The 23,727-nt window shown below is 47.0% G+C and overlaps 1 protein-coding gene across 1 annotated transcript in view; it reads left to right on the forward strand.

Moving 5' to 3' along the window:
* LOC144667842 (plexin domain-containing protein 1-like) overlaps nt 1-23,727 on the forward strand; it is a 243,499-nt gene that overhangs the window by 76,813 nt on the left and 142,959 nt on the right. The window contains exons 3-4 of the mRNA XM_078529363.1: nt 5,256-5,399; nt 6,693-6,762. Coding sequence (XP_078385489.1) covers nt 5,256-5,399; nt 6,693-6,762 — 214 coding nt within the window. The remainder of the gene's footprint in view (nt 1-5,255; nt 5,400-6,692; nt 6,763-23,727) is intronic.

Below are 23,727 nucleotides of genomic sequence, written 5' to 3' on the forward strand. Positions count from 1 at the left end.
AGCACAATGCTGCCAGCAATCCCAGGAAAAAAATCATCGTGAGCAATAACAATAAAACGCCTTTTTTTTTCATTTTCCTTGAACTTTTATTAGCTATAAAAATATTGGAGACTGGACAAAAAAAAAGCACTGTTTGACAGTCCAGCAGCAGTCAGTCAGGTAATTAAGAGCCTGTTTGCTTTTCCATTGTTGTATAAAGGAGGGACACTGTGCGGATTTATTTTATTCTTTCATGGGATATGGGCGTCGCTGGCAATTAAAGCCAGTATTTATTACCCATCCCTAATTGTCCTTGAGAAGGTGGTGATGAGCTGCCTTCTTGAACCGCTGCAGTCCATGTGGTGTAAGTACACCCACAGTGCTGTTAGGGAGGGAGTTCCAGGATTTTGACCCAACAAGGTACAAACTGCTGCCGCTGTGTGTCGGTTGTGCAGGGAGTGAACGTTTAAGGTGGTGGATGTGGTGTTGATCAAGTGGCTACTTTATCCTGGATGGTGTCAAGCTTCTTGAGTGTTTTTGGAGCTGCACCTCCCCAGACAAGTGGAGAGATTCCAGCACACTCCTGACTTATGCCTTGAGATGATGGACCGGCTTTGGGGAGTCAGGAGGTAAGTTACTCGCCACAGAATTCCCAGCCTCTGACCTGCTCTTGTTGCCACATGGACAATGGGGGGGGGGAGGGGGGGTGACAGGGCACTCAGCAACAGGGGATCATGTGATCGGGCCTCCAGAATTACGTCCAACTGGAGTTGGCAAGAGTAACCAATCCCTTCCCCAAGCTCTGGAGCAACGAGCTCCAAATGAAACAAGCTCCGTGCATTTCTAAAATAAGTCATCTTGCTGGTGGACAAATTCACAGGTTCGAAACATGCTGCAGATTAGCTGTCAGCTGCTGTGCTGGTGAGTTTCGAGGAAACTCCGTACAAATGAGATTGAAGAATGCAAATGGTAACCTGACACAGCCGAGCGAATCCAAAATGAAGGTGGAAAAATAGAATTTCCCCCAAAAGATGAAGACTGTGACTTTGGCCATTTGCCTGACCTGAGATTAGATGAAGCTGAACAGATGGCTCTGAAGAAAATGATGCATTTTTAAAATCAGAGAATTAATCTTTCCAATCACCTCCTGGGCACATCTTAAGGGCAGTGGGTTTGTTGTTAACCCTCTAAGCACTGAAGCCTTGACTTTCCTGCTTTGGCAACATTCCTGCCAGGGTGTCTATGAATGGATTTTAGACAGATTCAAGATGGGGCTGTGTACACCTAGGCCGGGGTTTTCTGGGCCTGCCAGTGTCGGGCGTGTTCGATGGTGTGAGCAGGCAATGTGGCGTGATTGCTTTCACAACGGTGTGAAACCAATTTGCAATGGTCCGCAGGCCATGTTCTCCGTCATCGGACGTGGGGAACCTCATTGTAACACATCTGCATATCATTATAAGGCCTGCCCATCGGACTCATCAGCCTGGATCATCAGCCCACGTTGGCGGGTAAACACGTTGACGTGTTTCACAACAGCACATAAGCAACGTGCACCTGTCGGGCTGCACTTCACTCAGGACTTCGAGGTTTGTTTGTCTACCTTGCTTTGGGCAGCACTCGCAGTCATCAGTGCCAGGCTTCACAGACAGCACCACGTCACTCTTAGGGGGCTCACGCCAGGTCTCTACCTACCAGATCAGCCACATGGCTGCAGGGCTAGGGCTTGCTTGGGGAAGAGAGAGAAGTGGCCTCAGGAAAGGGAAGAGGCTGCAGGGTAAGGGCTGTACTGGGGAAAAAGGGTATCCCAGGGTGTGTGTGGGGGCACATGTTGATCTGTGCAAATGGCCTCAAGATGGTGAGAGGTGAGGGGGCCAGATGGACATGTGAGGGTGTGTGTGTGTGAGAATGGGTGGTGATGTCCCTTGAGCTAGCAGTGACTGAGATGCCAGTGAATGTGTGATGGGCTTGAGTGTGTGAGTTCAGAGTAATGAGATGGTTGCCATACCCTGGCTGCATGGATGAGATCATTCATCCTGTATCTGCATTGGATGGCCAACCTCTTCTGTGCAGCATTGGCACTGATCACCACTGTCACCGACTCCCAAGCCTGGTTGGTAACGCCGCTGCCCATCCTACGGCCAGAGCGGGGTTAGAGGACATCACGACAGGCCTCCAAGGCACCCACAAGGTGTTTTAGTGACACGTCGCTAAACCTGGGGGCTGCAGTCTTTTTGCCTTTTATGGACATCTTCCCTGCAGTAGTCGTGGGCTGGGAGCACTGAGATGTGTGCGCGCGGCTATACTTTAAACGTGGCGTGTGGCGAGGTGATGGCGTAGCGGACGGATTGGAGCCCGCCCACCATTGGAAACGGCATGTTTCCTGGGAATGCATAATTAATGTGCCGGGTTTGGGATGATACAGTGTGAGAAGCGTCATTTTACCCGCCCGCTATCACACCTGGTGCAAATCTGGGATGATTCTGCCCTATGCCTGGGAAATGGAGGCCCAGGGAAGTTAAAGAGGACCCAGGGCGGGGAGGGAATGGAAGGCCTTGGGGGGCACGAGGGGAGTGATCGGGGTCTTGGGGGAGAGGCCGGGGGGCAGAGGGAGATCCGGAGGCCACAGGACCTTAAGCTGGGGAGGTGGGGGACTCCCAACTTCAGAAGGGGCTTCTGATGGAGACCTGGCGGGAAATGGCCCCTAAATGGCCGTTAACTGGCCACTTAAGGGCCTCAGTTGGGGCAAGGGCAGGCTTCCTGTCCAAGGCCTTGCCCACTTCAGCATAAAATCACTGTGGTCAGGGTGGGCGGGAACCCGGAGGGAATCCCATCCCTTCAATTTTATGCTCCCATCCCCCTCGCCTGGCGTGGGAGCGTAAAATTTAGGCCATAGAATCATAGAATGAATACAGCTCAGAAGGAGGCCATTTGGCCCATCCAGCCCATGTTGGCTTCCTGCAGGGTAATTTAACTCCCACACCCAGACCTTTTCCCTATAGCCCTGTAAATCTTTTCCCTTCTTGGTGCTTATCCAATTCCCTTGTGAAAGCCATAATTGAATCAGCCTCCGCCACCCTTTCAGGCAATGCATTCCAGATGACGAAGACTTGCTGAGGGAAAATAAAAGCCATGAACAGTTATTGCATTATTAAAAGGGCGCTTTTGCTGTTAATTACAAGATATAACTTTTATTGGTGAGTTTAATGGTCAAGTATGGTGCAGCACCAACAATTTCTTAAAAATAACAGGGAGGCTAAGGCTAAGTTGCTATTTGCAAAGGAAATGTTGGTCGATTCACACCAAGTTCTGGAGATTCACCATTTGGAGCATATCACCTAATTGCCCTGAACTCTGTGGCCAAGTTGCACATTCTAGTTGCATTCTAAAAAGGTTAAACACTGCCTTTCAGTGCAGTACAGCTGACAATGCTTTCTATCTCTTACAAAGGAACTTTCATCCTTAATCCAAGAAACATGCCAATACATTTTACCCAAGGGCACACTGGTGTCATTATTGGAATTGGTGCTCCTCAGGAAGAGGGCCGAATTAAATAATATGTCTGAAAACAAAAGTGGAAACATACTCTTTAGAAGTTGGGACATTTGTTATGTCTGGAGGCTCCGATAAAGTTTCTACAACAGTACTTGTTATTTTGGGAACGAACCAAAAGGGGGAAACTTTCAACATGAAAAACAACCATAGATAAGAACTTACTCTTAAGCATTCTTGAAATAATTTTTCACTCACTAGAGAGCAAAACTTGAACTTACACCATGTAAATGGGCCCCATATTCGCTCATCATCAACTGGGAAATTAGAGAACGTATCAAAAGGTTAGGGGTGAAGGAACGTCCTGGATGGGATAGCTTGCTTTAGGGTTGCCAAGGCTGGGAGGTTACAGTCCCAATGGAACACCGAATGTAGTTTTTTCCAGCAGGGATTAGAACTATGCCTCTGGTTACATTCTTTAACTCCTCCTGGCTTTCTCGGATTGGCCAAAGCCGCTGCCTTGCTGATAACCCAAGCTTTCGTTGGAAAACACAACCAGTTCTAGTGCTGTTTTGCTTGGCGACTGAACAGTCCCAACCCTCTCAAGACAACAAATGTAGCATGGTACACACTCCTTCCAAATATTACCCCCAACTCCCCATGCCCAATGGCACGTTGTGCTTCTTGGTAGGGGTGGGGACTGAGGGTGCTGGGACATAGTCCTTGGAAGATGTTTCAACTTTCTATTAAAAATGCTTATTTTTCTGATTAATTTCAGGAAATATTGTAACTTCACAACAGAGAGTTTTTAGGCTAAAACTCTGGGGAAAACAAGTACCATTTGGTCAGGAAATTGGTTTAAGCCTATTTTTAGGCCCGACACGAATGCTCACCAGAAATCGGAGTCCCAAAGCTTGCCCAAAATTCTGCCTCGGGCCTCATCAGTATATTTCAGGCAAGCAGTGGACACCAATCAGGCATCTGGAGTTCAGAGAGGTCCAATTTAGGCCCTCAGATAGGTTCTGGTGAAGGCAAGTAGGAGGAGGTGGGGGATGGGAGTGGGTGGTTGTGGGGCTGGGGCACGGGTGGCTTGCAATGCAGGCTGGCAGTAGTGCCGTGGATCCAAGTTGTTAGAATTTAGAGGGGGTCAGAATCAATTAACCCTTTAACCCTTTCACTCTCAAGTTCCGAAGTGATTCAAAATGATACCCTTATTGATGATGGCGGGTGTATTTTATTCAGTGTAAGCAAGACATTGACACATGCTAATGTCTGAGAAGTAGTATCAAAGCGTTAGCAGCATTACCAGCATGCCCAGGGTAGAAGCGCAATCTCCACATGACTACATGGCATGTTCAAGGCAATGTCACGTCAGTCACTGTGACACGTACACATGTGGTTCCTCCACCAGCCCATGCATCCATCTGCAGGATTGTTCTAAACCTCTGGCCAAACACCTCTAGACCTTAAATGCCTGGTGCACCCTTTCTTAAACCCTTGCCACACAGCAAAGCCTATGGAGACCAATTTAACCCAATCATTACCTTATTGTGATTTGAGCTCTTTGGTATGTTTGGAACAGAGTCAATAAACAGGTGTAGGAGTAAATCTCCAAAATATTGAAGCACAGCCAATGAGAATATGAATGGGCAAAAATTGGGATTATCTTCAAGAAAGAACCATGGCAATCAGCAGTTAGTGAGTGTTAGAAGAGGGCTTGGAACAGTTCACATTCTTTGCAGCAATGATGGACCTTTTTGGCTGTAAATGGCACTATTGTGTTTCAGGAAGACCACCATAACTACTACAAATCCAGAAGCTACGGACCAAATGACTCCAAAACGAAGGAGCTCTGGGTTGACTTTGCAAAGGTGGACAAGAACAAAGTGAGAGTCCATGGAATTCTCTCAAACACACACCGACAAGCTTCGGTAAGCTTTGAATTTTCTTTTCCCATTTTGAGAATGATTCCGTGTAGTCTGCTTAATCTTTCCATCCCAACCCGACCGCTCCAGCCCAACATGTTGCGTCTGAATTTACTCTAGTTTTGCCCATCACATAAATTGAATGGCATAGGTGACTTGTGACTAAAGCCAATGGCATGGATTGACGTGAATGCCTGCCTTGTTGCAATCCCACAGTCAAGGAGACCACCAATATTGAGCGAAGTGGGAGAGACAGTGAGATGAATCAGGAAGTAATGACGCCAAGCTCAGGTGGTGAGGAATTCCACAGAATGCAAAATGGGATCTAACCAAGTACAGCAACAATACAAAGTCCTTTCACATTGTACTCTCTTCATCTGCTAATCAAATCAAGCACTTTATTTGCCTTTTTGTTGTCCTTAGACATGTCTTAAATGGTATGCACCGGTAAGGTTGCCAATTCTAGTTGGACACATTCCTGGTGGTTGTGTCACAGGACCTCCAGTCTCTAACTGCCCAATTCCGCATTCTTGTCATTGGAAGCTGAACATGGCCACCCTCACAGCACCACCTCCTCTTTCACCGTGGCCTGGGTAGCATTTTCTTCCTCGGTAGAGACAGATGCAAAGTATTCATTTAATACCTCAGCTACCCTGCACCCCCCACACCACCACCCCCGCCTCCATGTGTAAAAATCCGCTTTTTGGTCCCTATTCGGCCCCACTCCTCCTTTGACCACCCTTTTACTATTCAAAGGCCTTTAGAAGGCTGCGGGATTCCCTTTTATGTTAGTTGCCGGTCTCTTTTCATACTCCCTCTTTGCTTCATGTATTCACTTCTGCGCTTCCCCTCTGAACCTTTTTCCCACGTCCAATATTATCAGAGCCAAAACGCTAAAGGAAAATCTGTTTAAAAAAAAAAAAATTTCTTCACGCACCAATGGGTCTTTTTTTTTCCCTGGGTCGCTCACAGTGGGTGCCCTGGATCGAAGTCTTTGATTCCTGGAGACTACAGGGCAACCCTGGAGCGTTGGCAACTCCTCTGCACTAGACCAGCAGAGGAGTGGGGAGCTGCTGGAGGCAGAGATATGAAGGATATGATCAGCTGAGCCTCTCTTTGTGTGTTGCAGTTGGTAATTCAGAGCCTGACTTTCCTCGCATCCAGTTTTCAGTCCAGTTGCACTCTAAGACGACGAGTATTTTTAAAGTTGAGCCATATTGCCTGATTAATGCTATGCGCAGACGCTTGTGTATGTGCTGCTTATGATGAACACACTTGTCATTTTGTTTCTCTCCACAGAGAGTGATTCTGTCCTTCGATTTCCCTTTCTATGGCCATTATTTGCGCCAGGTCACCATAGCAACAGGAGGTAAGTGGTTTGTGTTGCCAACAGAGAGTACATTTGTCACAATGTAGTTTGTTGCAAGGAATCAGAATTTCTCTGTCAGGTGCAGGACTGGAACTGAGCTTAATCTCTCCAGCTAATACCGGGGCTACTGAGCGTTGATGTGTTGTGCAAACCGATTCCGCTTCGGAACATTAACGATTGGGACGACCTCCAACCTTCCCGAAAAGTAAGCGACGCCGCCGGAGTCGCTTGAAGCCTGTGCTGGGAGGCTGAGCCTGTTTCGGGCTCGGTCTCATTTAAATGCTCTTGGTGAACCGCGGGGCACAGAATGGGCATCACCAAAGCCCGGCACGGGCACAGAATGGGCATCACCAAAGCCCGCCCCCTCCTCTCCCCCCATTCCCTGCTCCCCTTTCAATGGTTGTTTTGAGGGGGTGGGGGGCAGTGGGGAGGTGTAAGGTATGTAAAATGGGGGTAGAATTTCCGCTCCTTTACCAGTTATATCAGTGCATTTTCGATAGATGATAGGTTTATTTTAATCATCGTGGAGGCATGTGCCAAAACTGTGGTGACGATACAAATATAAGAAGTAATGTAATTCATAACATAGTTACAGCCAATCATTAAAATAAAAAATAAAGTATAAAATAACAAAAGGATTGCACAATTGCGAACATTTCAGCATGCAAATAATTACAAGATGTTGCAAAATGCAGGTCTCCTTAATTTACAGAATAAAAATGAGAAGTCTACTGCAATCTGCATCATATATTAAAGTCCATCGATCATATGCGGGTCAGATTGAGTTCATTAAATTCTCAATCATTTACATCCTATTTATGAGTTTAGTGGGGCGTTAGGCTGTCTCGAAATCTGGCCATTCTGCGTCTTATTTGTGGAATGGTGTCTTTTTTCTTTCATTCCATCGCACGTTTAGTTGTGTGGACGTGGGAAGAGATACTGGCAACTGGAGGTCAGATTTAAAAGTTTTCCAGTAAAATCCAGACAGAGCTTTCTCTGCCTTTCATCAAGGGAAAGCTGTTTGTAGGCGTCAGAATCTGAACAGAATCAGCTAAACCAGTGAAAGATATGGAGGGATTTTGAACGTAAGTGATGTCACGCCAAAAAACCACTTGCATTCATGTTTTCCACGCTCTTTTACACGGGTCAAGATTCCATTCGCCCAGAATCAGGCCACACACACCCCCCCCATCGCCCAAGTTACCAATGCGGGATTGCGCTGGCTGAGAAAGGATTCTCAAAATACCCTCATTTCTTTAGGTGCACAGGCACTGAGCAGCACTTTATTAGTGTTTTATTTTATCGTCATTTGGTAATACAGAGCTTGAGTATTGCTGAAAAAAGAGACATGTTGTTGAAGCTTCTCGTCTTGTACTCATCAGGACAGATCGCAAGAATACCAATTGTAAAGGAAACAACAATTTTTACTGCATGGGAAGAGCGTGATGATTGGTTGGCAAGTGGACTCTGACTGGTAGAGGTGTTGTCATGGAGAATGCACCAGGGAACAGTTAACTGCCAAGCTTGCATTCAAATTCAAACCAGGCAGGTCGACTGATTGGTCAAGACATTGCCATGGGGAATGAGCCAGGGAATGGCTGCCCCCAAGCTTTTGTGTAGGCGAAAAAGGCACAACGCGTGGACGTGCTCCTTCTGTCTGTAAAGGACAGGACCCTGCGTGGGAGTGTATGTAGCTTCTGGCACGTGCAAGTGAGGCACACAGCGAGCCTGACTGATAACCTTAAATTGGTTTTCAGTGTAATTCTGAGCACAACCAGGATTGTTTAGCAAGTGTTGTCCAATCACGGATTCACGTCTAACGCTGAACACTATGGGCAGAATTTTACACCAACGGGATTTGATGGTCCCGCTGAAGTGAATGGAGTTTCGAATGGTTTTGCCGCATTCTACGGCCCTGTCCCCACTCCGACGGGGCTGTAAAAGTCCGGCCTGTGGTTTGAGTTTTGCAAGCATAGGCTGGTTGGGTACGACCAGTACTTTGCCTGTTGCAAACAGCCGGAGGGACGTGCTTTTTGATACAGTCCGCCAGTCGTTGGGACGTACGGCTTATACACCTGGCATCACACTGGCATTGAAATTCATATACCACATTACTGTTTGTGTGATAGGCAGAACGTCTTATCAAAAATATTTCATTTGCAACAAGCCAATTAGTGTGCACCAGTTAATGAGGTAAATGATTGAATATAGTTTTTTTTAAAGTGATTTTCAGTGATTTAAAATAAGATGGCTCACAGATGCTGGAGTGGACACTCTGATTAAAATGCTTATTTTTTGGTGATAAAACCGCACCTAAATACATTGAGGAACCCTTTCTAATGGAAATGAGAGAAAATAAACAATTGCATTTTATTACACTGCCCAATTTCACAGGTACATGGAAGATTTTACACTTATAATTAGACTAATAATTGTTAGCAGAAACTTGAACGGTAACCTAACTAGTGCAATTTTTAGTGCAATTTGGCTACAATTTCCTGATTGCGCCCAAAGCGAAAACTCTACCCCGCAATTTTTTAATGAATCTTTTTATCTGGAAAATAGGCTGTGGTAACGACAAGAGAGCCAGAAAAAATACCTTAATGCTTTCAAAATAAACAAAGAATGTGAAAGGGGAAGAGAAAGAAGGTGGAGAAGAGATCACAGAACGAGTAGAATCACTGGGCTGGATCTTCCAAGGAGTGGTAATCACTGTCGGATTGTCACTCCGCTCCTGTTTGCTTATTTTGTAGTGGAGTTCCACATTTCTCACTCGGACATCTGAACTGGGCCTCTTCAGAAACACGCAGCGTACCTGTGCTAGGAATCTTCCCCTGTAGTACAGGATCGCCAGGGAAAGCCAAACCACAACCACTTTTTATGGCACTAGCTGCCAAATTCCAGTGAGTCGCGAGTTCAAAGCTCCCAAAACCACTTTGAGAAGGAACAGAGAGAGCTAAGCATGTGAGGTAAGTGGGTGAGGAGGTAGAGTTGTTAATGAGGTGTTGAGGGGGTGGTGTGGCTGGTAAGTGGGCGAGGGGTAGGTTGGTGGGTAACTGGGTGAGGGGTAAGGTGGTGGGTAAGTGGGTGAGGGGTAGGGTAGTGGGTAAGTGGGTGAGGGGTAGGGTGTAGGTAAGTGGGTGAGATGGTAGGTTGGCAGATAAGTGGGTGAAGGGGCAGGGTGGCAAGGTGGTTGAGGGGATAGGATGGCAGGTGGGTGACTGAGGAGGTAGGATGGCAGTTGGGTGGGTGAGGATGTAGGGTGGCAGGTGGGTGGTTAGGGGGGTAGGGTGGGTGGGAGGGTGGTCGGGGGGTTGGGGTGGGTAGTCGGATTATGCGGGTATTTGGTAAGGGTCGGTGGGAATTGTCGGTTTGGGGGGGGTGTTGGCAAGTTGGGGCATCAGGGGGTTTAGCTGGGTGGTCAGGTGGGGTAGACGGGGGGAGGGGCGGTCAGGTGAGGAATCGGGGATGGGGGTATTCGAGCGGTCCAGTGGGGCATCCGAGGGGGTCAGTAGTTTAGTTATCCGGGAGTTAGAGCTGGTTTTATTCCTTCTAACTTTTCTTGGATAACTTTCGGTAAGTGAGTTGGCACCATTCGAAGTCTGCAATTCTAACTCAGAATTTGGAAGGGTTCCATACAGAGGGGAGCTGCCCATTGGAATCCAAATTTCCTGGGCAATTCCCGTGTAGTCAGTGCGTGGGTACTTCCGAGGGGTCCCTCTGCGCACCTTGGGGGGAGTACCTCCCAGGTACGACCATCCGGAGATCGGAAGCTCTGAACCACTTTTTTTTAAGCCACTGTCGCAGTGTGCAAACTGAAAATAATTAAAGCCAATTGATGCAGGAAGCCAGAGGTTTAATGAACATGTCAGGATCCAAGTGCTGAAATGTTGGTTAGTTTCAACTTGCACACCTGTGAATGAGTCATGCCAGAATTGGACCTGAAGACATGCATGTGTTGTTGGGGTAGGTGTGGGAGAATTACCACAGAATGTAATATTCGGCTGCGCTAGTGGGCCTGATTTTAACTTGCTCAAAACCTACTCACTTAGTGTTAAGATGGGGCCCAGGTCTCCACCATGTACAAAGATAAACATTCAGCCAAGAGCCCATGTTAATGGTGACGGCATGTGCTGTCCCACATACTCCTCCGATCGATAATGTCTGGGAGCCCAGAGCTGCAGATTTAAATTGGTTTAATAGCTACAGAATAAACACTTAAAATGCATTATGAACAGTAAATGCAGTTTTATCATTTATCACTGTTGAATGCAGTGGCCAGTATATATGCATCCTTTTTAAGTCATATATAGTATTTACTGATGCATTTTATTCTGACACCAAAGTCATCTTGTTCTGCTTTGAATTTGTCATAAGTTCACTGTGATTCGATCTCTGTTACCATTGATGACCTAAATGAAGGTCCAAGTTTGCCTGGAACTCAAGATAACATCAAGCTGGGAAGAGGAGAGGAAAGTGAACCTTAAACGTCCAGGATAGGTGGCAGTGAGATTGTGTTTTAAAACAAAAACAAAAACAGCTGGAAAAACTCAGCAGGTCTGACAGCATCTGCGGAGAGGAACACAGTTAGCGTTTTGAGTCCGTATGACTCTTCACCAGAACTATTGAGTCATATGGACTCAAAACGCTAACTGTGTACCTCTCCGCAGATGCTGTCAGACCTGCTGAGTTTTTCCAGCTATTTTTGGTTTTGTTTTGGATTCCCGGCATCCGCAGTATTTTGCTTTTATCTTTGTATTTTAAAAGGCTGTTGATTGTAGGAGGAGCAGATAAGGAGCTCCATTATTTTGCCACCCAGCACAAGAATGAACTAGAGTTAGGAGATAACACGACGAGCCCTTGAGAGGTAAAGCGGAAAGGACAATGGCACGGATGTTTGGGAGTCAGGTGGACGTTGAAAGTAGGGCTGGTCTTGGTAGTAACAATAAAGACAGGAAAGGTTGCAGAATGATTGGAGATCAAAGGTGAGGGGATTGAATATCAAGAAGCAAGCTGGTTCTCTTCCCGACCAGGAGTGAAGAGAAGTTAGTAGATGGGTCTTCCTCGGCATGATTTGGAAAGAGATTTACTCAGCACATAGTGGACCGTCAAAAATATCCAATTTACTACAAACCGATTAGTGTACGTCAGTGAGAGAAGTGAATAGTTCAGGGTAATTTCTAAAAAATGTCCTGTCCTGTGATTTAAAATCAGGTTGCTCACAGGAACTGAACTGGGCACAGACCAAAGTGCTTATTTTTGGTGATAAACCTATTTTTGGCTACACTTATCAACCTGTACCAGGTTAACATACTTAAATACATTGGATTCTTTTGGAGAAAAGATAGACAAACAATTATATTTTATTACCTTGCACAACTGAACTAGTTCACATTGATGATTGTTTATTAACAAGGTGTTTCCTGGTTCTATCGTCAGTCTATAAAGTTGTGCTTCTTTAAGATCAGTTCAATTTAGCCCCACATCCCAGTCCCTTTTCCCCATAACCCTGAAAATGAGTCCTGTTTGGGACATGACCAATAGACTTTTTCAGGTTCTTGTGAAACCTGGTTGCACAAACCTTTCAGACAGTGTGTTCCAGATCTTAACTCTCTATGTGGAAAAGCTTTCTCCTCATTTCCCCGCTAGTCTTTGTGCCAATTATTTTCAATCTATGACCTCTGGTTATTGACCCACTTGCCAGAGGAAACAGATTCTCTTTGCTTGCTCTATTAAAACCCCGCATAATATATTTGGGCGCCACAATTAGCCTGAGCAATCATAGACTAAGAAAGGACCAACTGTCCAGATTCTCAATAGTCCTCATTAACACACAGGCCCCTCTTTGGACCTATCGGCATGTGCGTCTTGGTCACAATAGGGCCCTTAAAGATGAATAATCTGCCAATGTTCGCCGTCTATCCACATGTAAGATGAATTACCCCGTAAACAAATTACTTGAGAGTTGCCAGTGACTCTGAAACAGTATCCCTGTGAGAGTGAGAGTGGTAGTGGGAGAAAACAAGGGGAAGGGGGAAGGAAAGTGTTAAATTCTCCCACTGATTTTTATTTTGTGTCAATTTTACACAACATGTATGCCATTTACTTCATGCAGGCTGATGCCAGAGACGTGGATAAAGCTCCCTCTGTAATGTTTGGTTGTCCAAAAGATTTGTAAAACGCGTGTGTGCAGTGAACTATGTAATGCAATGTGTGATCTCCGGCGACAGACAGACAGACACAATGGTGGCTGTTCAAACGCTGCCGAGGGAAACAGAGGACAGCCCTGACTCCGCAGCAACCACGCTGTATTTATCTGAAACTTCAAGCGAAATCTTCTCGCTAACAAAAACTTAGCCCTTACAATGTTGCCAGATCCGGGGAAATTCCTGCATTTCAAGGCCAACTGGTTTTTCACTCATGCGCTGACGCATTCTACCAATAAAGCTGTTCAAAGATTAGGAATTGCTTTACAAAATGTAGTATTAACTATCAAAACAGTTGCTAAATTCACAACTTCAAATAGAAATTGGATCGCTCGGGGCAGATGTTGCACCCACCACAGCCCCCCACCGCTGGCATCGTCCATTGGGAATGGTATAAGCAGGGGTGGGGTAAAATGGTGGGGGGGGTGGAGGGTAGTTTTCATGTCACGTTGTTGCCTTGGCACCACTGTTACTTAACCTTAATTCAGGCACGGGAGGTCTAGTGGCCTAAGGCAGCCCAGGACCCACTCCACATCGGAAATTTGTGGTCTGATGATGTAATCGAAGCTGCATCAGAATTTTAACATCTGGATTTTGGAGGCCCGCACGGGGCTAAGCCAGGAATCATGATGGGAGTCAGGGAATGGGTAGAAGAGGCCACAGTAAAGTCACTTTTCTGTGGAGTGGCTGGGTGGGCCTGGAGGAGCTAGAATCCCCGTGCATATCCAGTCACAGCCTTGCCTCTTTCCCAAGTGTCAGCAGAATTATAACCACTGCTTTTATCTCAGGACAGGCAGCAGTGCCCCCCACCCCCCCACCGCCAGCAGAGAGTTCCAGCTGAGAACTGAGGCCACTGCAATGTGCCTTGACTGCCTCTGAATGGAAGCTGATGGCATCAGGGTCAGTTGGCAGGAGCGGGAAACGGAGAGGGAGACTGACGTAACTATGGGGACCCAAGGCAAGAAAGTGAGGGGAGGTTGGGATGTGGGGGTGGGTGCGATTTACGGTCAGAAGGCCTTGTAGAGGGCAGGCCCAAGATTTCTCCTGCTCCTCCTGGGCTGCACCCAAAGTAGGCCTCACCGACTTGATTCTGATTGCATCTGGCGAGGTTAAAATTGCATTGCTGCACCACTGGTGTCACCCAGCCACCTCTTTCCCATTTTAATCAGGAATCCTGGCAGCAAGCCTTCAAACACCATTTTACCCTCTGCCATTTTAACGAGCACTCATCTCCCATTCAAGTCAGGCAGGCTGGGTTACAATCAGGCTATACTTACTACAACAGACATCAGCAGCTCTAAGCCAAGGGCAGGGAACCCTGTTGAATGATCGGGAGCCTATGGCCGGGGTTTTCTGTGCCTGCTGGCGTTGGGTGTGTTCGGTGGCGTGAGTGGACAATATGGTGCGATCGGTTTCACGATGGCGTGAAACCAGTTTGCGATCGTCTGCTCAGCTCACCGATAGGCCGCGTTCTCCACCAGCGAACATTGAGAACCTCGTTGTAATACACCAGCATATCATTATTAGGCCTGTCTGCTGGAATCGTTCCCCCACCACTGGATCATCTGCCTGTGTTGGCGGGTAAACACGCTGACACGTTTCACAACGGCACAAAGCGATGTGCACCTGGCGGGCTGCCCTTCACTCGGGACTTTAAAGTCTGTTTGTCTACCTTGCTTCAGTCAGCACTCAGTCATCAGTGCCAGGCTTCACAGACAGCACCACATCACTTTTAGGTCTCTACCTACCAGTTCAGCCATATGTGGGTGGCTTCTCAATGGTTGCAGGGCTAGGGCTTGCTTGGGGAAGGGGGAGAAGTGGCCTCAGGAAAGGGAAGAGGCTGCAGGATGAGGGCTGTACTGGGGAAGGAGGGTATCCCAGGGCATGTGTGGGGGCACATGTTGATCTGTGCAAGTAGCCTCAAGATGGTGAGGGCTGAATAGGCAGCCTCCAGAGATGAGGCCAGATATTCATGTGAGGGTATGTGTGTGAGAATGGGTGGTGATGTCCCTTGATCTGGCAGTGAGTGAGATGCCAGTGAATGTGTGATGGGCTTGAGTGTGTGAGCTTAGTGCGATGAGATGGTTGCCTTACCCTGGCTGCACGGTGAGATCATTCATCCTCTATCTGCATTGGATGGCCACCCTCTCCTGTGCAGCATTGGCACTGACCACCACAACCCTGCGGCCAGAGCGGGGGTAGAGGACATCGCGCCAGGCCTCCATGGCATCCAAAAGGTGTTCCAGTGATGTGTCGCTAAACCTGGGGGCTGCAGTCTTTTTGCCTTTCGTGGACATCTTCCCTGCAGTAGTCCTGGGCTGGGAGCACTGAGATATGTGCACGTGGCTGGACTTTAAATATGGCGCCCAGCGTGATGAAGCGGCGAGGTGATGGCGTGGCGGGAAAATAAGAGCCCGCCCACCATTGAAACGGCGTGTATCCCAGGAATGCATAACTAATGTGTGGGAAGTAGAAAAAAACTTGCTTGGGTTCAGCTGTAATTACCCTAGCGTACAGTCAGAAACTGGTGATAATCGTTAATCACTGGCCTCACATGATTCATTATATTCAGAAGAAAGCTGAAGGGAGGGGGGAGGGGTGGAATCAGAGGTAGAAGTTTGGTGGGGGGTGGGGGGGGGAATGTGATCTGTATAATAAGGTATTGATTTTTGTCAGGCAAGGATTATAGAACCATGACAGGTAAATGGAGTTAAGATACAAATCAGTCATGATCTGATTGAACAGTGGAACAGGCTCGAATGATGAATAGCCTAATCCAGTTCCCATGTTCCTACTTATTTCCAGAGGGACTCCATTTCTTCTTGATTGTACAGTCTGGGTCCTGAAGCAAATATATAAGCAGATTCATCAAATGAGTTTTGGTGTAAAACACCAAGTAAATATAAAAGGCCATTGCAAAGTGCTCCAGAGTCATGTGAGCACAAGGGTCACTTGCTGTTCCTGCACCACTGGAGAGAACCAATTATCAGGAACAATAGGAACTGGTGCTGGTTACCAGTACATCAGAACTCATATCTGTAAAGTGGGCTCCAATCACGCTGTGAGCCTTCCATTTAATCTTCAGCTTTCCGTTTCGATTTAGAAAATCACTCCGTGCTGCGTTGCTGCTAATACAAACCATTTCAAAAAGCAAAATTGAGTTTTTACTTGGAGGGCTTTTATAAAACAACATTGATCCCTCCTGTTCAGGATGTATAATCCTGTCTCAATCCCCGTGATAAGCGGTAAACGGGTCTCTCGCTGCCTGGTGGTTAGTCGGTCTACAAGCAGTTTCTGAGGGGGCTTGACAGGGTAAAAATGTTGAGGGTTTGTTTCCCCTGGACGGGGAGTGTGGAAATAGGGGTCACGGTCTGGGAATAGGGGGTCAGCCATTCAGGACTAAGATGAGGAGAAATTTCTTCAACTCATAAGTTTGTGAATCCTTTGAATTCTCCACTCCAGAGGCTGTTCATGCTCGAGACTTGGAGCATTTTTAAAAGGTTGGTAGATTTTTCGACACTGAGGGCATCAAGGAAGAAGAGGATAGGGCAAGAAAGTGGAGCTGAGGCAGAAGATCAGGGCATGATCTCATCGAATGCTTGAACAGGCCTGAGGGGCCTTAGGGCCTACTCCTGCTCCTGTTTCTTTTAATCTGGTGATATTCAGAATTTTTAAAATTAAGCCCTCTTCGCCCCAACATCATTATAGAGAAGCCCTCAGGCAGAATGAGAGGATAGAAAGTTGCATTTATATTGCTCCTTTCACAACCTCAGCATGTCCCGTAGCCAATGAAGCAATTTTGAATGTTACAATGTAAGAAATGCAGCAGCCATTTTGTGCACAGCAAGGTCCCACAAACATCAATTTGAGAAGGACAAGATAACCTGTTTTATTGATGCACATTGAGGGATAAATGTTGGCATGGGCATCAAGGAGAACTCTCCTGCCCTTCTTCGAAAAAGTGCCCCACTTAGACAAGGTCTTGGTTTAACATCCTACCTGCAAGATGGCACTGTCAACAGTGCAGCATGCCCTCAGTACTGTACTGGGAGTGGCAGCCTAGACTGTGTGCTCAAGTCTCCAAAGTGGGGACCCACAATCTTCTGATTCAGAGGCGAGAGTGCTAACCAAGGCTAACATTTGACTTATTTCATGTTTCAAAGCAGGACATGTTTCATCGTGTTTATTATTTGGCAAGTGAGGATGCCTCAGTTATTACAGTTTGTGACTGACGGTCTTAAACCTAGGATTTGCCTGCAGCATGCCATCCCACTTCTTGCACTTCTATCTATTGTAAGCTCTTGTTATTCATGACAATAAACAGTAGTTTAGGTTCCTGACAATCTGATGTAAATTGTCCAGCTTTCATTTCCCTCTCCGGGTTCCCGACACTGCCAGGAAGTGCATCCCAAGTTTCCAGTCGTGACATCATGCAACTCAGCTGAAATTTGGCACAGGCTCAGTCAGCTCCTGAATTCACTTGGCTCCGGCTTAAAGAACCAGTTTCTTGCTTATTAAAATCAGATTGCACACTTTGCAGTTTATTCATCTCAAACATCTCTGTGGGCGTGAAGGAATAATTTCACTGCATGGTGGGGCTGAAATTCAACAACAACAACAACTTCCATTCATATAGCGCCTTTCGTGTAGTAGTGTCACGTCACAAGGAACGTAATAGACATTGAACCAAGGAAGGACACATTAAGACATGTGACCAAAAAGCCTGGTCAAAGATGTTGGTTTTAAGTCCTATAGAATGAGACAGAGGTGGAAGATAAGAGGTTTAGGGCAGTTAGGTGCTTGATAGCAGAAGGCAAGGTTCCCAATGGTGGTATCACGAAAACATGCTCTACGCCAAATAATGATTTTTAGTCCACTGGCTAAAAAACTGAACTGAATTTCAGAGACTTGTTAAAACGCTGACTAAAAGTGTGACTGATCTCACAACAAAGACGGACAGGGCTGGGGTGAAGGGCTTGAACACTTCGGATGAGAATCGAGTTGATGTCAGGTTAGGAGCCAATGTAAGGGCCCCAGGCTCCATGTTCCCAGCACTTTCCACACCCCAGCCCTCCTCAAACCCATCCAATTAGCAACCCTCCAGGCAATAACGGAGCGCTTGTCCAGCCAAATCGCTACAGTCAGCCACCCCACAACCCACTAACCAGCCGCTCCCTACCTGTCCTCCTCTGATCTACAGCAGCTCCGCCATGTGCTGTAACTGCATTTGGCTCACACACTTGGCAAACACAAGCAGCAATTCCCTTCAGTACAAACTTCTGTGGCAAGCATGGTGGGGGGGAGGTGGGCAGACAGCTGATTTACTGGAAGTACCAACCTCCACACACAAATTGGTGTTACAACATACTTTACTCCTAAGTTGCCAACAGCACAGCTCAGGGAGATGAATCAACAATTGCACTAAGCTCCTGCTGAAGCCAAGGACGGAGGATTACACGGAAAAGGAAAATTGATAAATAGTTTGTTGATAGAACGCAAGTTTCAAGGATGAGTATAAACTGGGATGATCAAATATTTGATAGGACAGGATGATTTCTTGTTTTCGAATCCCTCTCCCTATCTCTGTAACCTCTTATAGCCCTACCAGCCCTCGGGAACTCTGCACTCTTCAACTCTAGTCCCTCTGACCACTGATTCGCTTCGCTCCACCACTGGCGGCCCTGCCTGTAGCTGCTTAGGCCGTAAGACTCTGAAATTCCCTCTCTAAAGCTCTCTTCCTCCCTCTGTCCCTTTTAATAAGACTATTCTCAAAACCTACCTCTTTGACGAAGCTCTGCTAACGAGGGGGAATCTTATCAGCCGCGCAGAGGCAGCTCTGGAGGTGGGAGGGCGGGCGGGAGGAGGAATTCAGCAAATCTTACATTGGATAATCGACCCCCGACGCTGTCCTGTCTCTGAGTGAGCTTGCTGGAGGCGGTGATCATACCAGAACCGTCTGACAGAGGCCGGTAGCCAATTAGAGGTAATTAAGTGGCCACTTGGAGGCAAACTGATGATGTCGATGGGATCTTCCTGATGGCAGCAAATGGGGCTCCCCCTTTGCCAAGACCGAAGACCCCTACTGAAGCGAATGGCTGGAGGTGGCTTCTTTGCAACAAATCCAGGTGGGGGGAAGGGGACCAGCAAGGCCTCCAATACTTCCCAACCCCCACGCCTGGAGCTGCGGGTGACAGAGGGCCACAGCTGAACACCTCGGAAGGGGTTCCCCGTCCACAATGATGGCCCGGCAGTTGTGGCCACTCTGAGGGCGGAATTTTACAGGATTTTCCAGTCCCTCTGAAGTCATTGGACTTTTGAACAGCTTGCTGCATTTTCCTGCCACTCTCCTGCCGCGATCGGGCTGAAAAATTCCACCCTTAATCTGTTTCTGAAGTCTTCAGAAGGTGCCCTGGCAGCCTCACGGTCCCACATCTACAGTGGCAGTGCCCACCTCTCTTGCTGGTGTTGCCAGTCGCCCAGAGCCTTGGATGCTCCTGTTGGTTGGCTCGCCTGCACAGCCCACCCACCATCCTGAACTGGATGGGGATCTCGGAGGTGGCCTGTTAATTGGTCACCTCCAAGGAGATTGTGCAGACGAGTGGAACTCATAAATTACTGGGGTCAGGACCTCACCAACATCTTAAATGGCCTGGTGTTAAGTTTTGTCTGATAATGCTGTTGTGAAGTAACTAGATGCGTTTTTACGAGATTATAGGCGCTATGTAGATGCAAGTTGTTGTTAGTTATCTCATCCCATGCTTTCCAATGATCTTATGGGTAAGGAACCTATTCGCCACATAGCTGCAACAGCGCTGCTTCTTTGTAGCGACAGGTACTAAGAGCAGTTTGCCTGGCAGGGAAGTTAAAGTTTTACTAATGGGGAATAAAAAAAATGGAAGCTTTATTTCAATAGGATCTTGTTCTCCTGTGTAACGTACACCATCTTGATGTCTTCCTTTGTAGTTAATTGGTGGCCCAAGGCCACAGGCCCTGCTGACAGCCTGGCAACCAACAGCATGCACATCATTGAAGGCTATCTATCATGCTGAGTACTGGAGGAGATTCTCATTGAATGTGATGTGCTCTGTGCTGTTGTACTGCTTTGATTGTTACCATTGTGTTTACCGCACCTTCCTAAAGTGTGAAATTGGTCTTCTTGAGCACAAAGGTTTTTTTTCTTATTCTTTCACGGGATGTGGGGCTTCGCTGGCTGGGCCAGCATTTATTGCCCATCCCTAATTGCCCTTGAGAAGGTGGTGGTGAGCTGCCTTCTGGAGCCACTGCAGTCCATGTGGGGTAGGTACACCCACAGTGCTGTTAGGAAAGGAGTTCCAAGATTTTGACCCAGCGACAGTGAAGGAACGGCGATATATTTGCAAGTCAGGATGGCGAGTGACTTGGATGTGGCGCTTAAATTAAGGCAAGATTTGCTAATCACCTGTTAAGGAATTTTTGTCCTACTTTCACTTTGTTGCAATGTTTACCCTTGAGATGCCTTTTCTAATTTTCTTTATGGGGTGTGGGAGTCACTGGCAAGGCCCATCCCTAATTGCCCTTGAATTGAGTTTGGTGCTATTTGCTGCTGCCACCAAGTGATCATTTTTCACAGAATCATAGAACGATACAGCTCAGGCAGCCAGGTAGCTGATTGTGCCTTTGCCAGCTATTTCAAAGGGCAAATGTCAGCCTAAACAATCAGCGTCAGCAAGCCATTCAACCGTGATAGGGCTAAATCTGAACCTTCTGTCAATCAGTGTCCACAAGCTGCTCTTTCCAGTGGGAGTCACTGGATTGTCTTCAGGAGTAGGAACAATGGCAGGTTATTTTCATTCTCCTTAGTTCAAGAGCACTGAGTATAATTGTAATAATAACTGAACACGGCACAGATGCAACATCAAACATGGGATCTTCCTTATTTGTGCCACTGAGTGTGAAACTGGGTTCTATGTTTACCCACTGAGTACAGCTTTAGTACATTTGGAATGTGGTTTAAGATGTCGCTTCAAGTAATATTTCATTGACATTCTTTTGTGAAAATGAGAAACGTCCCAGGGTTAAAGGCAGCAAGATGAAGCATAGCATTGCCTTGCTTTTTAAAATGGTTCCCTCTCCTCAGGTACTGTCTGTCTCCTCTTCACAGCGACTGTCATCACCAACTACTCAGAATTTCCACCCTCGACCCCTCTGTCTTTAAAACCCACCACTATAGCTCCGATATCTTTCTCTCCTCTCAAGTCCTTGTCACCTTCCAAATTAGCGTCTCTCTTTCCTGATTGAATTTCTCCAGTCAGGTTTCTGTCCCTGACACTGCGCTCAAACACCTTTAACCAAAGTTTGATTGTGACTTCCCCATGCTCCTTGAACTATCTGCAGCCTTTGACAGTGTCAACTGCACCACCTTCCAGTGCTTCCCCTCTGTTGTCTAGCTCAGTTGAATCTGGTTCCTCTCTTGCCAATCCAATCAGGGCAAGAGAATCTTCCCTCTTCCACACCATTACCCCCCCAAGACTTTTATCCTTGATTCCCCTCCTCATCCTCATCCACTTGCTGCCCCTTTCTCGGTCACATTATTCGAAGACATTTTGGCCATCGAGGCGGGTAGCTCATACCGGGAAACTTCCGAAATTTCCCGACTCACCAGATCTGCCTCGGTAAAAAGTACCTTGAATCACGAGGTTTTCGCATCCGGGGGTTGGGTGCGAGATAGAGTCGGGCCCACTGACCCCAAAGGCGGAGCATAGGTGGCCGCAGGGGTAGGCGAGTGCTGAGGCAGGGTGGTAAGTAGGTCTGTCTTGGTTCTCTGGGACAAAAACAGAAATACCTGGAAAAACTCAGCAGGTCTGGCAGCATCGGCGGAGAAGAAAAGAGTTGACATTTCGAGTCTTCATGACCCTTCAACAGAACAAGTTCTGTTGAAGGGTCGTGAGGACTCGAAACGTCAACTTTGTTCTTCTCCGCCGATGCTGCCCGACCTGCTGAGTTTTTCCAGGTAATTCTGTTTTTGTTTTGGATTTCCAGCATCCGCAGTTTTTTGTTTTTATCTCTTGGTTCTCTGGGACATTGTCCTGGTTGTTTGAGAAGATTTTAGGCCCTCTAGCCCTCAACCCTCATCGCCCACACCTCCCCCCCTCCCAACTCATGACTTCTGCATCCAGGTCCTGGCCACGTGTTTTAAAAATCAGCAAAGTCTTTACGACTCCATGAAAACCCAGCCCGTGGCATCACCCTCCGCAGGTATGCTGACATTGCCCCTCTTCTACCACCTCAGTCCCTCCGCCGACTCTGTGTTGGCAGACTGATTGTACCACATTCAATCCTGGACAATCCATAATTTCCCCTAATTAAACTTTGGAAAGCTGCGATGCTGTGGTATAGTTTGTGCTGCTGTTGCTACTTCCTGTGGTGAGCAGCTTTAATCACCATCATCAGACGTACCCTGATACATTCATTCCAACTGGATTCAGGAGAGCTCACCTCATGTGGTACAACCAGTTGTTGGGTATGATATCTAGAGATTGTACTGAAGCAGAAGCCTAGTTTATTCACAGAAACACTGGTTTTATATTTACAATAAGATGATAGGATTCCTCGGGGGTGCATAAAGCTTACAAATCTGTGCAGGTCAGAGGCTTATATTCCTCATTTGTACTAATTACAATGTAACAGATGGATTAAGAGCTTAAAAGTCACAGGGGATTGGAATCTCAGCCGGGAAAACTGTTGGCTGGATCTTCATTTCCAAGGCAGGTAATGGGAATCAGGGAATTTGCCAACGTGGTCCACCCACGTCATGGGAAAGCACCTGCAAAGGTGGCGTTTTCGTTGCAGGGGGACAGGTACAAATTGGATTCGGGCCCTCACCCCCCGGAAAGGGTTCGGAGGCAGCCCTAGGGTGCTAAGGCCTGCCTCGGTGCTGTGGGACTTCATCCCAGCTACAACAAAATCAATAAAACAAAAAACATCAACCCTCTGGTGCTCACCCCTCACACTCCCTCACTCCCCATGCCCCACCGTGCCCTCTCCATGCCAACCTATGCCCCTCCACCCATGCCCCAATGGCCCCTCATACCCTCCACTTCCACGCCCATTCACCCAGTACACATTCTGTGCAGAAGCACTGAACCCCATGAGTGTTTGAAAATTACATTGTAGAATCCCTGTTAACTTCTCTGATTGTTTTTTGAAAACCACATGACATTATCAGTCCTGGGGCCAGTCAAGCTGGAAAAGCATGGACATCATTTGGCTAAGTGTTCACTGTGACTAGTCACAAGGTTGCAGGTTCATGTCCCTCTCCAGGACTTGAGCACAAAACCAAAGTGGACACTTCCATGTAGCATTGAGGGTGCACTGCACTGCGATGCCATCTTTCAGCTGAGGTGTTAATCTATCTGTCTGATTGGGTGGGTGTAAAAATCCCATGATACTGTTTTGAAGAAGAGCATCACAGTTATTCCCTTTGTCCTGGGTTAATATTTATCCTTTAATCAACATCATTAAAACAGATAATCTGGTCATTATCACATTGCTATTTTTGGGATCTTGCTGTGCACAAATTGGCTGCTGTGCTTTCACCACATTACAACAGTGAACTCAATTCAATAAGTTCTTCATTGGCTCTAAAGCACTGAGATGTCCAGTGATTATGAAAAGTGCTATATAAATGCAAGTTTTTCTTTATTTCCTATAGTCACTTGGGAAACACATGAAAGAGACTTGGCAGTACAGGGCTTGAATATTGCTGAAAAGAGAGACATAT

This window comes from Cetorhinus maximus, chromosome 25 (assembly GCF_964194155.1).
Source record: "Cetorhinus maximus chromosome 25, sCetMax3.hap1.1, whole genome shotgun sequence".
Taxonomy (NCBI): Eukaryota; Metazoa; Chordata; class Chondrichthyes; order Lamniformes; family Cetorhinidae; genus Cetorhinus; species Cetorhinus maximus.